Source organism: Cavia porcellus, unplaced genomic scaffold (genome assembly GCF_034190915.1).
Source record: "Cavia porcellus strain 051 isolate PalLab524CR breed Dunkin Hartley unplaced genomic scaffold, mCavPor4.1 scaffold_12, whole genome shotgun sequence".
Lineage (NCBI taxonomy): Eukaryota > Metazoa > Chordata > Mammalia > Rodentia > Caviidae > Cavia > Cavia porcellus.
The window spans coordinates 56,893,742-56,908,898 of record NW_026947495.1 but is presented as its reverse complement, the minus strand read 5'-3'; the positions used below and the strand labels follow the sequence as shown (position 1 = coordinate 56,908,898).

Genomic DNA, 15,157 nt, shown 5'->3' with positions numbered 1-15,157 from the left:
AACATCTAAAAAGAATCTGCTTAGCACTGACAAATCACATCTGAGAAGCCAAAGTGACGCTTCCAGAAAAATAAAAGGGAAAAAGAAACAGTAAATACAGGAACACACAACACTTGTCATAGAATCCTAACTTCCGCTCTCTCCTGTGCAGCAGGAGTAAGGTTAGATCGGCATGAGAGCCGGGGACTCTCCGATTTCGCATGGCCTTGAATCCAGGGTTTCTTACTTCTTGCCCGCTCCTTCTGCTCCTGCGGGAACACCTGCTTGGTGCGAGGTGAGACCAAGCAGGCGGCCCTTCCTCCCACCCCACCTCCCACTCAGGCTGGCTCCCACCATGCTCAGGATCTCTGTTGCTCAACACGGTGAAGCTCTCTTCACTTTTAACTCCCTTGGCCTAAGTTCTTCATTCCACACAGTCAATTCTTTTCTTTTTCAATCAACTTTCCATTTGTCTCCACATTGGCATGATTATCACATTTGTGTATGGACAGCACTATAAGCTAACAGGTCCCTTCTTTTCTACCCCTATGTAAATCGTATTCCTTCATTCTTCATAGTCACCTCCCAAAGCCCTATCTGGGCCTGCTCTGTGCCACCTCACATCATCTGAAACTAAAATGGCACTGGATTAGACTAACCACCATCTAATCATGACTTTCTCACAGCCAACTTTCTAAAATCAGTTCACGAGTAAACCGGCAGGCCTGAAGTACACCCATCTTCACTCAGCATCCACTGCTTAAGTGTAAGCACAATACTTGCATTTTCAACTCACTTTCTGGCATGAGGAGGGGCAAAAACTGGTTCTCCAAACTCAGGATAAAAGAACTAAATGACTGCGAGTTGGGCTGTGTGATGTAGACAGTTCCTACCCCAGGAAAAGACTGTCTTACCTTTGTAATGGCAGTGAAGACCTTTTCCAGAATGGCATTTGGCTGGGCAATTTGTGGCCCACTGGCCTGAATGTTGAGGGCTATAGCACATGGTTTGGCTATAAATCTAGAGAGAAAGAGAGAGAGAGAGAAAGAGAGATTATTTTTTCTATATCTGTTCTTAATACCGCCAGTTACACATTACTCAATTAGTCCAATAAAACGCTGGCAGGATTTTATGGTTGTACAATGTCAGCAGTCATATGATGGTCACTAGAAAGCAGCCTTAATTGTTTTTCTCCTCTAGTTCCCCAGCAATTACATTAAAAAAATAAATCCTTTAAAATATTTAAATCCCTTAATCATCAGATTGTAATGAAACTCAATAGATGAAAAACTTACCAGAAAAAAGCTTAACTGTATAAATGAGATACGTAAGTTAAATAATGATTTTTAAATGGTATACTCTTCTTTCTAATGCACTATCAGCAGTCATATTGGTTTTTTATTATATAAGTATTCATAAGGGTTACACATGCAAAGAGAATACTTTTGATCACCCTAGTCATAAACCTGGCCGTTATGCACCTATGATGGAAAAGTGTTGTACTGAGTCCTTGTGGCTTCTTAAAGTTCTCTGCTCCATGGCCATTTGATTCTTTCTCAAAAGGAATAATGACAGATGTCAAATGGCATGGGGACCCAGACAAGTTGAAAGTGTCAAGTGTTGGCAAGTATCAGCAGAACGGTTTTTATTGTAAGCAACTGCCTATATCAAGAAGCATGGGAAGGTTGAGGCTCCTTTCCAACTGTGTTTAATGTGTGAATGAGGCACAGAGAACAGGCAAAGTGTGTGCGCCCGAGATAGATGGCAACATCTCTAACAACTCTAAAAAGGAAAACGCTTTCATCGCTTCAAGGGTGGTTTTAGACTAAATGTTCACAAAATAAGCTTTGGTAAATAATTCATTTTCAGTAGTGGCACTGAATATCTTCTATTAATTCAAAGTAATTAAATACCATATAAAAGTATTAGCCAAGATTAAGTCAATATTGCCGAAGACAACAATTGATAAATGTACAAAACAGATCATGAGTATATCTTAGATGAAGCTTTCCTAATATAAGCTAATGAGATCAATGAACAATCAGACAAAGAAAGATTCTTTTAAATGGGTCTAATAAAGTTAACATAGGGCCACATAATATCCTACTGGGTTCTGTTTCAAGTAAAAGTGAAGGAATTTCTTCAAAAAAGAAAACAAGAACACTACATGAGCAAGCCTGAATCAGAAAATAAAATAGAATACCTGTATTGTGATATCTAACACAAAGTTGGCAGGAAAGAATAATCACCTTTCTCGAGTTTCTGTATACGTTTTGGAAACTAGGATATTCCAAAAACGCCTCCATTCTCGATTTGTTTTAATGTCAAAAAAAAACTTTGAGACATATTACCTATGTCTCCCCTTTTCCTAACAGTTTTGGGCCTTCACAATGTACATTAAACATGGCGTAAAGGCTATAGCTATAGTGGCCAATGACATGGAATTTAATGGGTGATGTCTAAAGCAGAGTTAGAATTCAATCCCTTCATGAAATCTCCTGCTTTCTGTTTATTTGACTCCTCATAATAAGGTATAACATGGGTGTAAAAAGACATGAGCTACAGCAAAAGAGTAAAACTAAGATAAATTAATTAATTTAATTTACGCAAATTAATTTGGCGTAATGGTCAAAATCAACTCTTTCAATGTTTGTTTTTTTGTTTTGTTTTGTTTTGATTTTCTTCTCTTCCCGGTTGATTTTTCCCTAGCCTTCTTTATTCCCTCCATCCTGCTAATCTAGAATGCGGTCTTCTTTCTAAATAATGAAGACTCTAAATCCAGAGTCTGAACATTTCCCCTTGGAAAACCCAAGCAAAGAATGACACATTTCTTTCCCAGGAAGGTCACTATAATCAGCACCTCATTCACATTTACTGGCCAGACTGAGACTGAAATTATGAGGATTTGAGGGGGAAATGTGTGATGAGATGAATGACTGGTGAGTTTAAGGGAATTTGACTCAATCTAATTTGAATTCTTTGCTAAAAGTCAGTGTGTATTCACATGTATGGAACACTGTGGGTGTTCAAGGAATACTTGATGGAGGAATAACTTAACAAATCAACTAAAATACAATGATAAATTGTTTACTATCTCCTCCAAGTGGAGCTGTGTGTTTTAACTCCACAGAATATTACATCTGCTGTGGCGAGTTGACAGCTGGTGGTAAATTTAACAACCAGTTGAACAAAAAGGAGAACTGGTGAGAAGAGGTGGTGGGGTTGGCTCACTGAATATCTTCTATTAATCCTGCTATCATTGGTTCTCCTGGAGGAGCTTGTTGAGCTTTTTGTCTAATATGAACTTTGCTGTTTTCATTGTCAGAGGAGCTCAGGACTTTGCTGTCACAGAATGACCGCAGTTCACCTGGAGGAGCTCAGGTCTTTACCGCTTGCTAGCTCCAGAGGGGAAGGAGTGTGCTGTTCAGTCTCCAGGAGAAGCTTGTCATGCTGGCTTCCTGACATGAACTCAGATGTTCTCACTGTCACAGGACCTTGCAACCTCATTGTCCCTGAGGATGACTATGGTACTTTTCGAGGGAACCCTGTTCCTTGCTTGGAATGGCACTTCCGGGCTCCAGGGAAGAAACCCTCGGCCTGCTGGCACAGATCCTTCATCTCGCTGGCACAGACATTCTGGCTTCCATCACTGACCTCTGGAGCTCCCTAACGGAGATCCATGAAACAGACTTGCATGAGACATTGCCACAGGCTGTAGGTCTTCAACTGGACTCATGCAGGATGCTGCTGTGGCTCCATGCCCTCGGCTGGATTTTGGGGGGTCTTTAGTATATAGGCAGATTTCCAACATTTTTCTTCTTTGACTCTTTGGGTGACTATTCTAAAGTAATTTTGTAAATTATGTGTCCCATATTAAATTATTTTCCTTCCAAACCATGAGTGCAACATCCACTCAGAGTAAGAGATTGATCATTCTAATACCCAAAGCCATTTCTATAATTCCCATGTCCTTATGATGTCTGCACTCTTCTCAAAAAGCAGACTCTGCCAGCACCCCACTAACAGAATACAGAACCAAATACTCAACTTCTAAGATTTAGAAAATTGCATATGATAGGCAGAAAAAGTTAATACCAAATCCTCAATAACAGAAGGAAAGAAATGTACTATCTCTTCCTTGGTTACATAAAAATACAGAAATTTTATTCGTACTTGTTCCCAAAAGAGTTTGTGAATAATCACTACTGGGGTGTTTTGGGGGTTTTTTGTTTTTTGTTTTTTCCAGAGAACATATTAGATTTCAAATAAAACCCATTTTACAACTAGTCAATTTCATCACCTTCTGTCATAGTACATTACAAAAAAGTTGAATTTTAAAAAAAATACTGGCTCTAACAAAACAAATTCACAAAAGTTGTCTTTCACTGTGGTTGGAGAGATATGGGTAGAGATGGAGAGAAACAGCTAGATGAGTGATGGGCTAGAACACCTAGAGAAATACAAAAGTTGAAAGGAGCATTTTCTTTTCAGCTTTGATGGTTAACCTGTACCAGGAACTGCTCACCTAATTACTTTTTTATCAAAGGCAGCAATACCACCTTCGAAAGATCAAACACCTATAAAGTACTTTCATGTACTATATTTGAAAGTAAATATAATAAGGATGTAAGCTTTGAAAAATCCTGGTCTTGGTTAAAAAGCAGAGAAAATATTTCAGACATTCCTACATCTCAACTCTACTGAACAACATGTATTTGTACTTTAAAGATCACGAAACATCTCTGGCACAACATATGAAAGTAAGCACTGGAAAGCGCTTTGGTGGGACTAATACACAAAACATGTAGTCATCTTTGCAATGAAGAAGTTTATAATCTTGGGTCAAGGATTTAGTCCAGTGGTGCAGTACCCGCCTGGCAAGCATGAGATACTAAATTTTGAGATACTAAATTCCCAGTACCAAAAAAAAAGAAAGGAGAAGAAGAAGAAAAAGAAGTTATAATATAGAAAAAGAGATTATTTTTAAAGACACTTACAGGCTATAGGTCTTTACTCTAAATAACTGAAAATATTTAATAATCTTAGCCAGGCATGAAGATACATTCCAGGAATTCTGGCACTCAGGTTCTGAGGCTGGGCTGAAAAATCACAAGTTCAAGCCCAGCCTGGGCAATTTAGCATCTAAGGAGACCTTATTACCAAATTTAAAACAAAAAAGTGATAGGCATTTAGCTCCGTGTGAAGGCCCTAGTACTGGAAAAATCTTCAGTAGATAGCATGGTCAGAAGTTGTTGGTTCTTTCTAACTTCAGCATTTCCTACACTTTTCAAAAACAATTCTAAGACTGTGATGCTGGATATAAATGCCTCCATATGATAAAACTGTACATAACTGAGTCTCTTTCTCACTGTTTCTGTCTGTCTGTCTGTCTCTCTCTCTCTCTCTCACACACACACACACACACACACACACACACACACACTCACACACACACGAATGCAAGTAATGCTGGAGTGGAGTATGCTCAGTAAGTCATACCAATGTCAGTATCCTGGCTGTTATACTACAGTTTTGCACAAAGGGGTAACTGAATAAAGTGTATTTGAGATTTCACTGTATTAATTTACATCTATGTGAATCTACTCATATCTCAATAAAGATCTCAATAAAAATAACTGGAAGGGGGATTGTGTTTATGGTATTGGGAATGAGCTCTTCATAGACTTTTTACCTGTAACTCTGCATAACCTGTGCAACGTAACACCCTCCTCCTTTAATGCCCCAAAACAAAAACAAAACACATTATCTTGAACTCTGGAGACTGAAAAGAACCTCAGGGACTTTGGAAAGAAGTCAAGAGTTAGAACAAGCAATCAGCAAAAAATGAACACTCTGCCTGCTCATTTATGTATGTGTTTTGCAGCTCTATTCTGAGCTCAGTCAGTCACAGCGGCAGGTGTAACTGACAGAAAAACATTCTTTCTAGTTGCAAGGACCAGGGTAATGAACCTAGGGAAATTGGAGAGGCACTAGACAGTCACAGCGAGAAAAAGCCACAGAAACAAACCCTAATTCCTTGTATAAACGAAGCATGATTCCAGCCAACTTCTGAACTATGAATGTGCAAGATAAATTGAATGCAGGTTAAAGAAGTGACCCAAGACTAAAGCCACTGTTAGCTGTAGGAGCTATGAACTACAATTTGAGTCAAAGTAAATTGCCTGTTAACGGAATTATCATTTGTCAAGGCAGGATACAAACTAGTGTGGTGATGAAAAGTGAGGAAAATACAGGGGGATGAAAAATTCAATGAATTTGAACCACACACAATCTGAAAAAGACAACAAAGTGGAAAACACAAACAAACACACTTAGAGGATACACTGGAACAACTTTTTAAAGTCTAACATAAGAGGTACCGACTAAAAAGGTTACAGCCTGGGGAAGAAAAGGAATTTATTAAAAGAAATAACAGTCCAAAACTCCCTAACTCTGGCAGAAGACACAAACATTCTGAATCTAAGAATTCAAGAACTCCAAAAAGAAGAAAATTCGAGACATGTGAAAGAAACAAATATTGAAAGTCACTAGAAAAAAATGCATATTATATACAGGAAAAAATGAATCTGAAAAGCGTGCACTTCTCACCAGACGTTAAAAAAGCTCAGTGGCACAGAGTAACATCTTTACTGAAAGTAAAAACAAGAACAAAACAAAACAGTCAGTCCAAAATTCTATATTCAGCAAAATCATGCTTCAGCCAATGAAAATGAAATGAAAACAAAGGAAATCTGTGGTCTCCAGACCCCCATATGAATGGTGTTCTTTAAATTGAAAGGCAAGATCTCACAGGAAGGAGTGGAGCATCAGAAATGGAAAATATACAGCATTGGAAAATACGAATGTACTTGCAAGATCTTTAAAATTAATCCCAATCCACTAATAACAGATGAGACTACTAATTATGGGGAACAACCTATGTCCCTCTCCAGACTGTGCTGGAAGGAAATCTAACTATATACAAGTAAAAACTCAAGACAGAAGTGGGGAGAGGAGATTGAATCCATCCATTGCCATACCACTGCCCTTCTGAGATACCAACATGCACCCAGTGTTGAGTGTGTCATGGCTACTGTCACAGCAAGTATGAAAACTTAAAGCTAGCGAAAACAGTACAGATTAGATTTTGAGAGCCATGTGGAGGTACATATTTAAAGCCACTTTCATACACATGTTCCAGCGAGTGCCAGAAAATCTCATCTAAGATAGCACTGTCTCAAGAGAATAAATATTTAGTGGAAAGCCTGGATGAAGAAAGAAAACTGATATCTACAAACAATTACTATATGCCAAGTGCTCAGTAGTGTTCTATTCTTATTTTAAAAACCAACAACGCTGAAGTCAGTATTAGTCCCATTTTACAGAAATATATACTAAAGTTCACAGAAGTCTATGTCTGCTCAAACTAGCTATTGAAAGCTCAAACAGGACTGAGAACCAGTTGTTCCTAACATAATCTGTAAGTGAAAACTAATTTTTTTCCTCACTCTAATATAAGAAAAAAATAAGCTAATTAAAAACACATCGTAACTGTTTGTGATATAGTCATACACTTTTGCTCAGTAATCCCACATTTAGGTATTCATCAAAAGAAATCTGTCAAACAAGAAAAGGCACAAATGTAAAGACACTCAAGCACTAGCTTAATGACTCACTAAGGGATGACACATTGTGCTCCAAGTGTTGGAGACACTGCAGTGAACAGAATCCCTGAATCTATGGGAACTCATGTTCTAGCAGGAGGAGATTTAAAAAATAATAAAGTGCCATGCACTTTATGCTAGAGTGAAAAGTGTTATAGAGAAAAAAAAATAAAGTCCCGTAAGAAAGACAGGGGTAGGAAGGAGGTGTTAAACTTGAAATAGATTGTTCAAGGATGGCCTTGGTGAAAAAGTGAACATAATCCTGATGGACTATATGCGAGGAATAAATATAAATAGAAGAGGAAGTATGGTAAGAACATTCTATAAGGAGAAGCAGCCTAGGACCAAGGCCTGAAGAAAGTCTATGAGATGGTGGAGGCATATTAGGAGGGCCAGCTTGGCAGGACCAAAGGGAGTTAACACAAGAGAAATATATGAGGGTCAGTGAGCGCAAGTCTCCTCCTGCTAGAATGTGAGTTTCCATAGATTCAAGGATTCTGTTCATTGCAGTTTCTTTCCTTCCTTAATTTTAGGGTTCAGGTATTTTGTCTCAGCAATGAAAGAAAAGTAACCAAGACAGAATTTGGTACTAGACAAATAGGGTCATTGCTCTTCTGCTTATACTTGACCATGTGGTTCAAGCACCTTTAGGAATGGCTTGAGAGAAGAGCTTACAAAGATTCAGAGATGTCCCCTGAAAAAGCAGAGCTGAAATGCCTTAGGCTGTTCAGTATGAGAAATTCTGGCCAGAGCCCAGACAACCAGAAAACCAGTAAAGATCAGGCTCAGGAGGTTTCTGCTGGATAGAAGAGCTGCTTTGCTGCTGGACTCCAGACAATGAGTGCTATGACTTGGCAAAAAGTTTGTCTGCATTGTGCTCATGCTCAGAGACTCTGCCTGAGACTAAGTGCTATGGATTAATCTGGCAGAAGACATTTCAAAGCAATCTAACGTTGAGGTGGTGGCATAGCTATTGTTGGTGGTTTTTGTCCAGATTCAAATTGAGAATCAAAAGCAAAAAGCCCAGCAGAAAGATTTAAAACATTGTGAGTTTGGCCAGAAAAGAGACTTCAGTAAAGCTATGGAGGAAAGATAGAATAAAGGAGATACTGATTGCTGAGAAGTAACAGGAGAATAGAAAAAATGGCCTGAGAGCATCACAAGAAGCAACAGGACTCCACCCTTTGCAGCCTCAAAACCACAAAAGTGAAACACTTTGCTTTGAGAAAAAAGCCACAGAACACCATGTTCCAGAATAGTGGCAACAGAGAGAATTTGTTCCTCAGAATCAGATTCAGAGTACTGAGCAATTCAGGTACTTGACCTCTACAGTCAAGAGAGAGGGAAGCCTGGTTACTGCTCTAGCTGGCAACAGACTGTGGTAGCATCCATGTGACACTGGTTTTAGGTGCATGCAGAATGTAAGTTATGGGATTAAGAAGGCTTCCACATTCAGTACTGACATTAATAGAGTGCAAAGAACAGTGCTGGCTAACTAATGCCCAGATGGTCAGATATTAGGATATGTTATGTGAGAACCCACACATTCATCTAAAAATAGTATGGACCCTGAACCCAGCAACTCTACTGCCTGTTGGTCTGGACCAACCAGATCTTGACTGTACTGATGTCACAGATGAGGTGTTCTTCAGCTATACTTAAGAGACCAGCCCTACAAGAACCCTGATGCAAGGTATATCACTGATGTTAGCAGTTTTTTCTAAGAGACAAAAGACTTGGCAGAGTTACTCAAGTGGTGACTCTGAATTCTGTCACTAATGCTAAACCCCTGCCAAAGAGGATCTCAGCACAAAAGGCAGAGCTCATGACACGAACCTGAGTCCTCCAACTGGTATTAAGAACATTTGTTACTACATACACAGACTCTAAGTGTGTATTTGCCATCCTCCATGTACACGGGACATCATATTTTAAAAAAGATCTAATAAATTCAAGAAAAAAAGACAAAGTATGTTTAAAAAAAAAACTCCTTAAACTCTTAGGAACTGTGTGGGCCCCTAAAAAATGATAGTCACACATAGTTTGAGGCATCAAAGAAGAGACACCATGGCCACTTGGGGAAGTAATAAACCAGACTGGGAAGCAAAGCATAAGGCTTCCGGGAAAACCACAGAACCAATGGCTATGGCTGCCACACTGTCACCCTCAGTCCACTGGTAAAATGGGACTCCAACTAATTATAACATAAGAGTACCTGATTTAAGACTAAAAATAAAAGCTACCACGCAGGCAGATGTTAAAAATTTAAAGACTGTCAAATAGTAATCCCTGAGGCCCGGGCTCCAGTTTTTGTCAAAATGTTTCACCAGGACACCCTTATGGGCCAGAAACCTCTTTAGAACACCGTAGGTCAACATTTCGGCTTGCCGTGGCTCTCCAGCATAGCCCAAGTAGTGTGTGAACAACATGAGCCATATGCCCTCAATACCTCATGTCAAAGACCCAAGGCCACTCCTGGGGTACAGAATATCTGGGGAGACCCATTTGAATATGTGGTTATGGACTTCACAGAGCTTCCCCAAGCCAGGGGCTACAAGTATTTGTTCATCTTTGTGTGCTCCTTCTCAAACTAGGTAGACGCCTTCCCCACTCATAAAAAAGGCATCTGAATGGCCCAATTCCTTTTGAAGAAAGGCATTCCCTGCTCTAAAATCCTCATTACAATAAGACCAGAGAACAGGCCAGCAGACGTTATAGCTGGTAGTCAAAAGACTAAAGATTACCTGGAAACTATATATGGCATACAATCCCCAGAGCTCAAAAAAGACAGAACAAATGAACCAAGCTCATACTAAGACCAACTCTTGATGATTACCCTGCTAAAAATTAGGTGTGGTCCACTAAACAAATGAGAGATTTTCCTCCTATGAAATTCTCTGTGGGCAGTCCCTTCCTCTTATTAAGACTATATGAACGGGGAATGAAACCTGGCCCAACAGACGCAGACATGAGGCTCAGCCTTACCCTCTCAGCCTTATCCCAGCAGTGGGATACGGAGTCTGACCACAGGCACTCACGCTTCAGCCAAGGGATGCTGTGTAGGTAAAGAAATGAAGTCTCCAGCCTCTCAAATCCCTCTGGAGAGGCCCATTCACCGTTTTCCTGTCCACCCCCACTACAGTAAAAGTGGCCAACGGTCTGCTAGATTTACCACAGCAGAGTAAAGTCAGCCCTTGAGGCTGAAAAGAGCACTCCCAACTCATCAGCACTGTGTAAGCTGACAATCCAGAATAAGCCAGCCGCGACCTCAGAGACATCATTGGGAGATGGTAGTCCTGCTCTAGTCACTTCCGAGATAAAAGCCAAAAGACACAACCAACTGGTGACACAAGTAGACTGCATCCGTTTTTGTGGTTAACCCGTCTATTATGCCTTGTCTTTCCTTGTTCTTAATATCCTCACATCTCCAGCCCTAACTTTTGTCTTAGCCCTTCCTCAGCTGACTGGCAATGTGCCGAGAAACGCCTGCCCCATATATTCTTGTAACCAGGTCAGGCCAGCAAGTTATTTAGACTTCATCACACTCATTTTTCATGTCAAAGAAAGGCCCAGAGAGCCTGCACATACACCAAGACAACATGGTCCTCCAAAAGGGAGCTGTTACCCCAGACTGCCAGCTGAAGGCTTGTGATCATGTTGATTCTACTATCCTCAACCCAGGAGATCCTAAATTAAAAAAAAAACAAACAAACAAACAAATAACAGCTGCCAGATGCCTGTGGGGATTTATAGAAGAGAAATAGACCCCTGAGTCCCCATGTCACCCCCACCCATACAACCTCATCTCATCAGGTCTTTTATTCTTTTCATTAAAGAAAATAAAGTGGTCCTCATCCCATCTGCACCACAACAAAAAACTTGTCTCTAGCCCTAGCAGAGATTAAAATCAGACTCTATAATGAGCTGTCCTTGCTGTACATGGAAGAGAACCAACATGGAGGATCCGTGACCATGAGAGGCTAACGAATTAGAACTCCACGTAACTTACAATACATCAATGTACCCAGCCGTGTCTCTGAAGATTGGCTTGTCAGGATCTCAATAACTTTAAAAGAAAACCATGTGGCTCAGTGGGGATAACAACTGAGCATCTCTACAAAAAGCCTACCACATCTGTCTGGACCAAAGGTCCAAAAACTCAGCTGCTGAAAGACAAACGGTGGGCGTCTCCAGACTACTTTAAACCAAATCCTCACCTTTTGTCAAACTTCTCTCATCTCCAATGGGTCTGGGAAAATATTGAAACAGGTATCAAATGGCACACCTAAGCAGGCTGTATCAGATATGTAGACGGACAGCCTGTGTTGTACCCCCTCTAAACTGGTTAGGGTCCTGTGTGTTATGAATAATCCATCTATCTTTCTATTCTCTCACCAGGGAGGAATACCTCTAAGTACATGCAGATGAAAAAACCCAGAAAAAATGACATGCTCTGCAGATTGAAATTAAAAAGATGACAAATGACATCTTGAATACATAACAATTTATTTTTATATTAATATTAATATAAACAATACTATGGCCCTGTTACCTGGACCAAAGATGGATTGTGATGCTACCACACTACCATTTATATGCTAAACCACATAATCATACTGCAAGCAATTATATAGATTATAGCCAATAAAACTACCAAAACTCTTGTTAGTCAAACAATAAACCAAACTGTGCAAGGCTATCTATCAAAACTGCTTGGCCTTAGAGTATTTGCTTGCTTCTGAGAGAAGAGTTTGTAAAAAAATTTAAGCTAAGCAACTGCTACCTACAGATACATGACTTTTAAAAAAGGTCATAGGAAGGATCACAAATCAAATTAAAAAAATCATTCATGTTCCAGTCCAGACCTAAAAGGGATAAGATCCCTGTGAACTGTTATTGAAATGGTTTTCAACCTTTGAAAGATGCAAACCCTTACAGGTGTTTTGCTTTTAATTTTAAAAGCTTGCCTAATCCTATCCTGCCTAGATCCCCTGATTATACAGGCTATCTCTAGCCTCACTGAGACAATGGTATTAAAAAAACAAGAAAAAGGTCATGCGTGTGGTGATGTTATAAAAATATAAACCTTTAAGCCTAGATAATGCTTCTTATCCCCAAAACAGGGGGTCTGAGCATCAAAGCAGGGAATATGCTAAGGTCCCTCCCAAAGGAATGTGGTTAGGACCTTTTCAGAACAAAGGAAGGCAACATGGCACAATCAGTTCCTATGTGCGCATGTGTCTTTCTGGCATGACACTGTAACACAAACTGTACCCAATCAGGCTATATGCTACCATATAAAGAAAACAAAAAACCAAAAATTATATAAAAGGCCAAACCCTGCTATTTTTGGGGCTCAGTCTTTATTCTTTTCTTTTTTGGTACCAAAGATTGAACTTACAACCTCGCACTTGCCAGGCAGGTGCTTATGTTGCTGAGCTACATACCCGGCTTGGGGCTCAGTCTGTAGATGTGAACCCACTGAGTCAGTGCTGGCACAAATAAAACTGCTTCCTGGAAAGAAAAAACCTTGGTGTCAGTCTCTCTATGCAAGAATCCTGCTACAACTCCATATATAATGGAATTCTGAGGCTGTTAAACTGAGGCCCACTTGCTGTGCTCAGTGACATAATGGCAAATGTAAAGTGTAAAAACAACTAGTATAATATTTTATTTATGTACTTAAAAATGTTTTTAGGAATAATAGTTGGAAACTTTATAGTGAGATAAATTAGCAGATTTAAAAAGGCATATTTGAGTATTATACTTTGCTTTGTTTAAATTTGTAAATACATATGTTTTACATTTATTATAAATGTAAATAGCATTTAAATTTTTTCAGTGAATACTTAACATGGAAAAGTGCTTAGGAAAGTAATTAAGGCCATAATTCTATGATTGCTATTTATATATACAAATAATTCTGACATACAAAAAATGAAGATCTATGAAGAAGCTAAGTATTGCCAGATGAGAGGATTACAACTTATTTTACTGTTCTTTCTCCTTTTCTGTATTTTTTCAGCATCCTAAGGTAAGTGCCAAACTTCTGAAACCAAAAAATAAAAGGATGGTCGCTAACCCAAGCGTTCCACTCTGAACACAAATGTGTCCCTCAAGGGTTCACGGTGAGCAAGGCCTTAGTTCACGGGGTCAGACTGCTGGGAGGTGGTGGAATCTTTGAGAAGTGCAGCCTGTGGGAGGTTTGGGGCACGATGCAGTTTACCCTCATAATTTTCCAAAGAAGGACTGTTGAAAGGAACAAGCCTGCCTGCATATCTTCTTCTCTCTGGTCCCTCTCACGATGTGATCACACTCCCAGCACTCTACCTGCCATTATGTGAGGCAGCCCCTGCCAGCACCATGCCCATGAGCATCAAAACTGTGAGCTAAATGAGCCTTTTTAAAAACAAAGTTAGCCACTTCAGGCATTCTGTTATTGTGACAAAAAGCTGACTAATACACCAGGCCTATCAGTTACCTTTCTATCACCAGAGCAAAACACCCAGTACTTGCAATTTAAAGGAGAGGTTTATTCTGGTTCAGGTTTTAGAGGATTTAGTTCACGATCAGCTGGCTCCAAAGTAGAAATGACATGGCAGAGGGGTACAGTGGAGAAAAGCTGCTCACTCCAGGGCAGGAAGGAGTCTACAACATGAACACACCCTTCCAGTCAGTCAAGGTCAGTCTCCCTCTGAATTGCCTCTTCCACCCAGGGCCCACCTCTGAAGACTTTTGAGGAAGACTCAGATTTGAGATCTGAACCCATAATACCAGGTAAGACTCAAAACCTCAGTGATACAAAAATGCAACACAAAAGCCCTCAGACAGCTGCAATTCAGCTAATTCCTTGAAGCTCTTCATGCAAAGGACTTCGCTCTGAGACAGTGTGAGAACAACAGTTGGTGGAATAGAAATAAAAGGCTGTCTCAGTGTCACCTCGGGTGGGCAAAAAGGATGACATTCAAGTCACAAGGAGCACTGAAAGACACGGTATTATGCAAATGGGTGAATTTATTCCAAGAGCCAAGAAAAATTTAACCAACATTCAGTAAATACGCCAAGATAATTTGAAATAACACTGGAGAAGAAATTGCTCCTGCTTGTGTCTGCAGATGCCACAGAACTTCCCTATTTCCTCATCTACAATGAAAACCATAATTATACTCTGTCACAGGCTAGGGAAAATTTCGAAATCAGTGGCACCATGAGAGTAACTGAAAAGGGCTTAAGACGGGAGGGCGGCGTGCAGAGTGGTGGGCAGGTGGAAGGCCATTTTCCTCTTAGAGAAAAGTGGATTTTTTCTGAGTAGCACCATGCAGTAGGGAGGACACGTCCTTTAGCATTTCAGGGGTACTCTCAGGCTGCTTTGTAGGAAAGCTGTTTAGTGTTTTTCAGCCCTAGTTACTACCTTTATAAAATCAAGACAACAAAGTCTACTTGACAAATTTTGTGTGAGCGCTCATGGGTTCCAAGTAAGCCTCACACTACAGAGTCCAGTATTTGGCAAATAC

General features: G+C 40.0%; 1 protein-coding gene across 3 annotated transcripts in view; it reads right to left on the bottom strand.

Annotated features, from left to right (window-relative positions):
- Cers6 (ceramide synthase 6) overlaps positions 1–15,157 on the bottom strand; it is a 267,795-nt gene that overhangs the window by 180,043 nt on the left and 72,595 nt on the right. For all 3 annotated transcript variants that reach the window (XM_063259221.1, XM_003478656.5, XM_003478655.5), the window contains exon 2: positions 894–999. In XM_063259221.1, the coding sequence (XP_063115291.1) occupies positions 894–999 (106 nt within the window). The remainder of the gene's footprint in view (positions 1–893; positions 1,000–15,157) is intronic.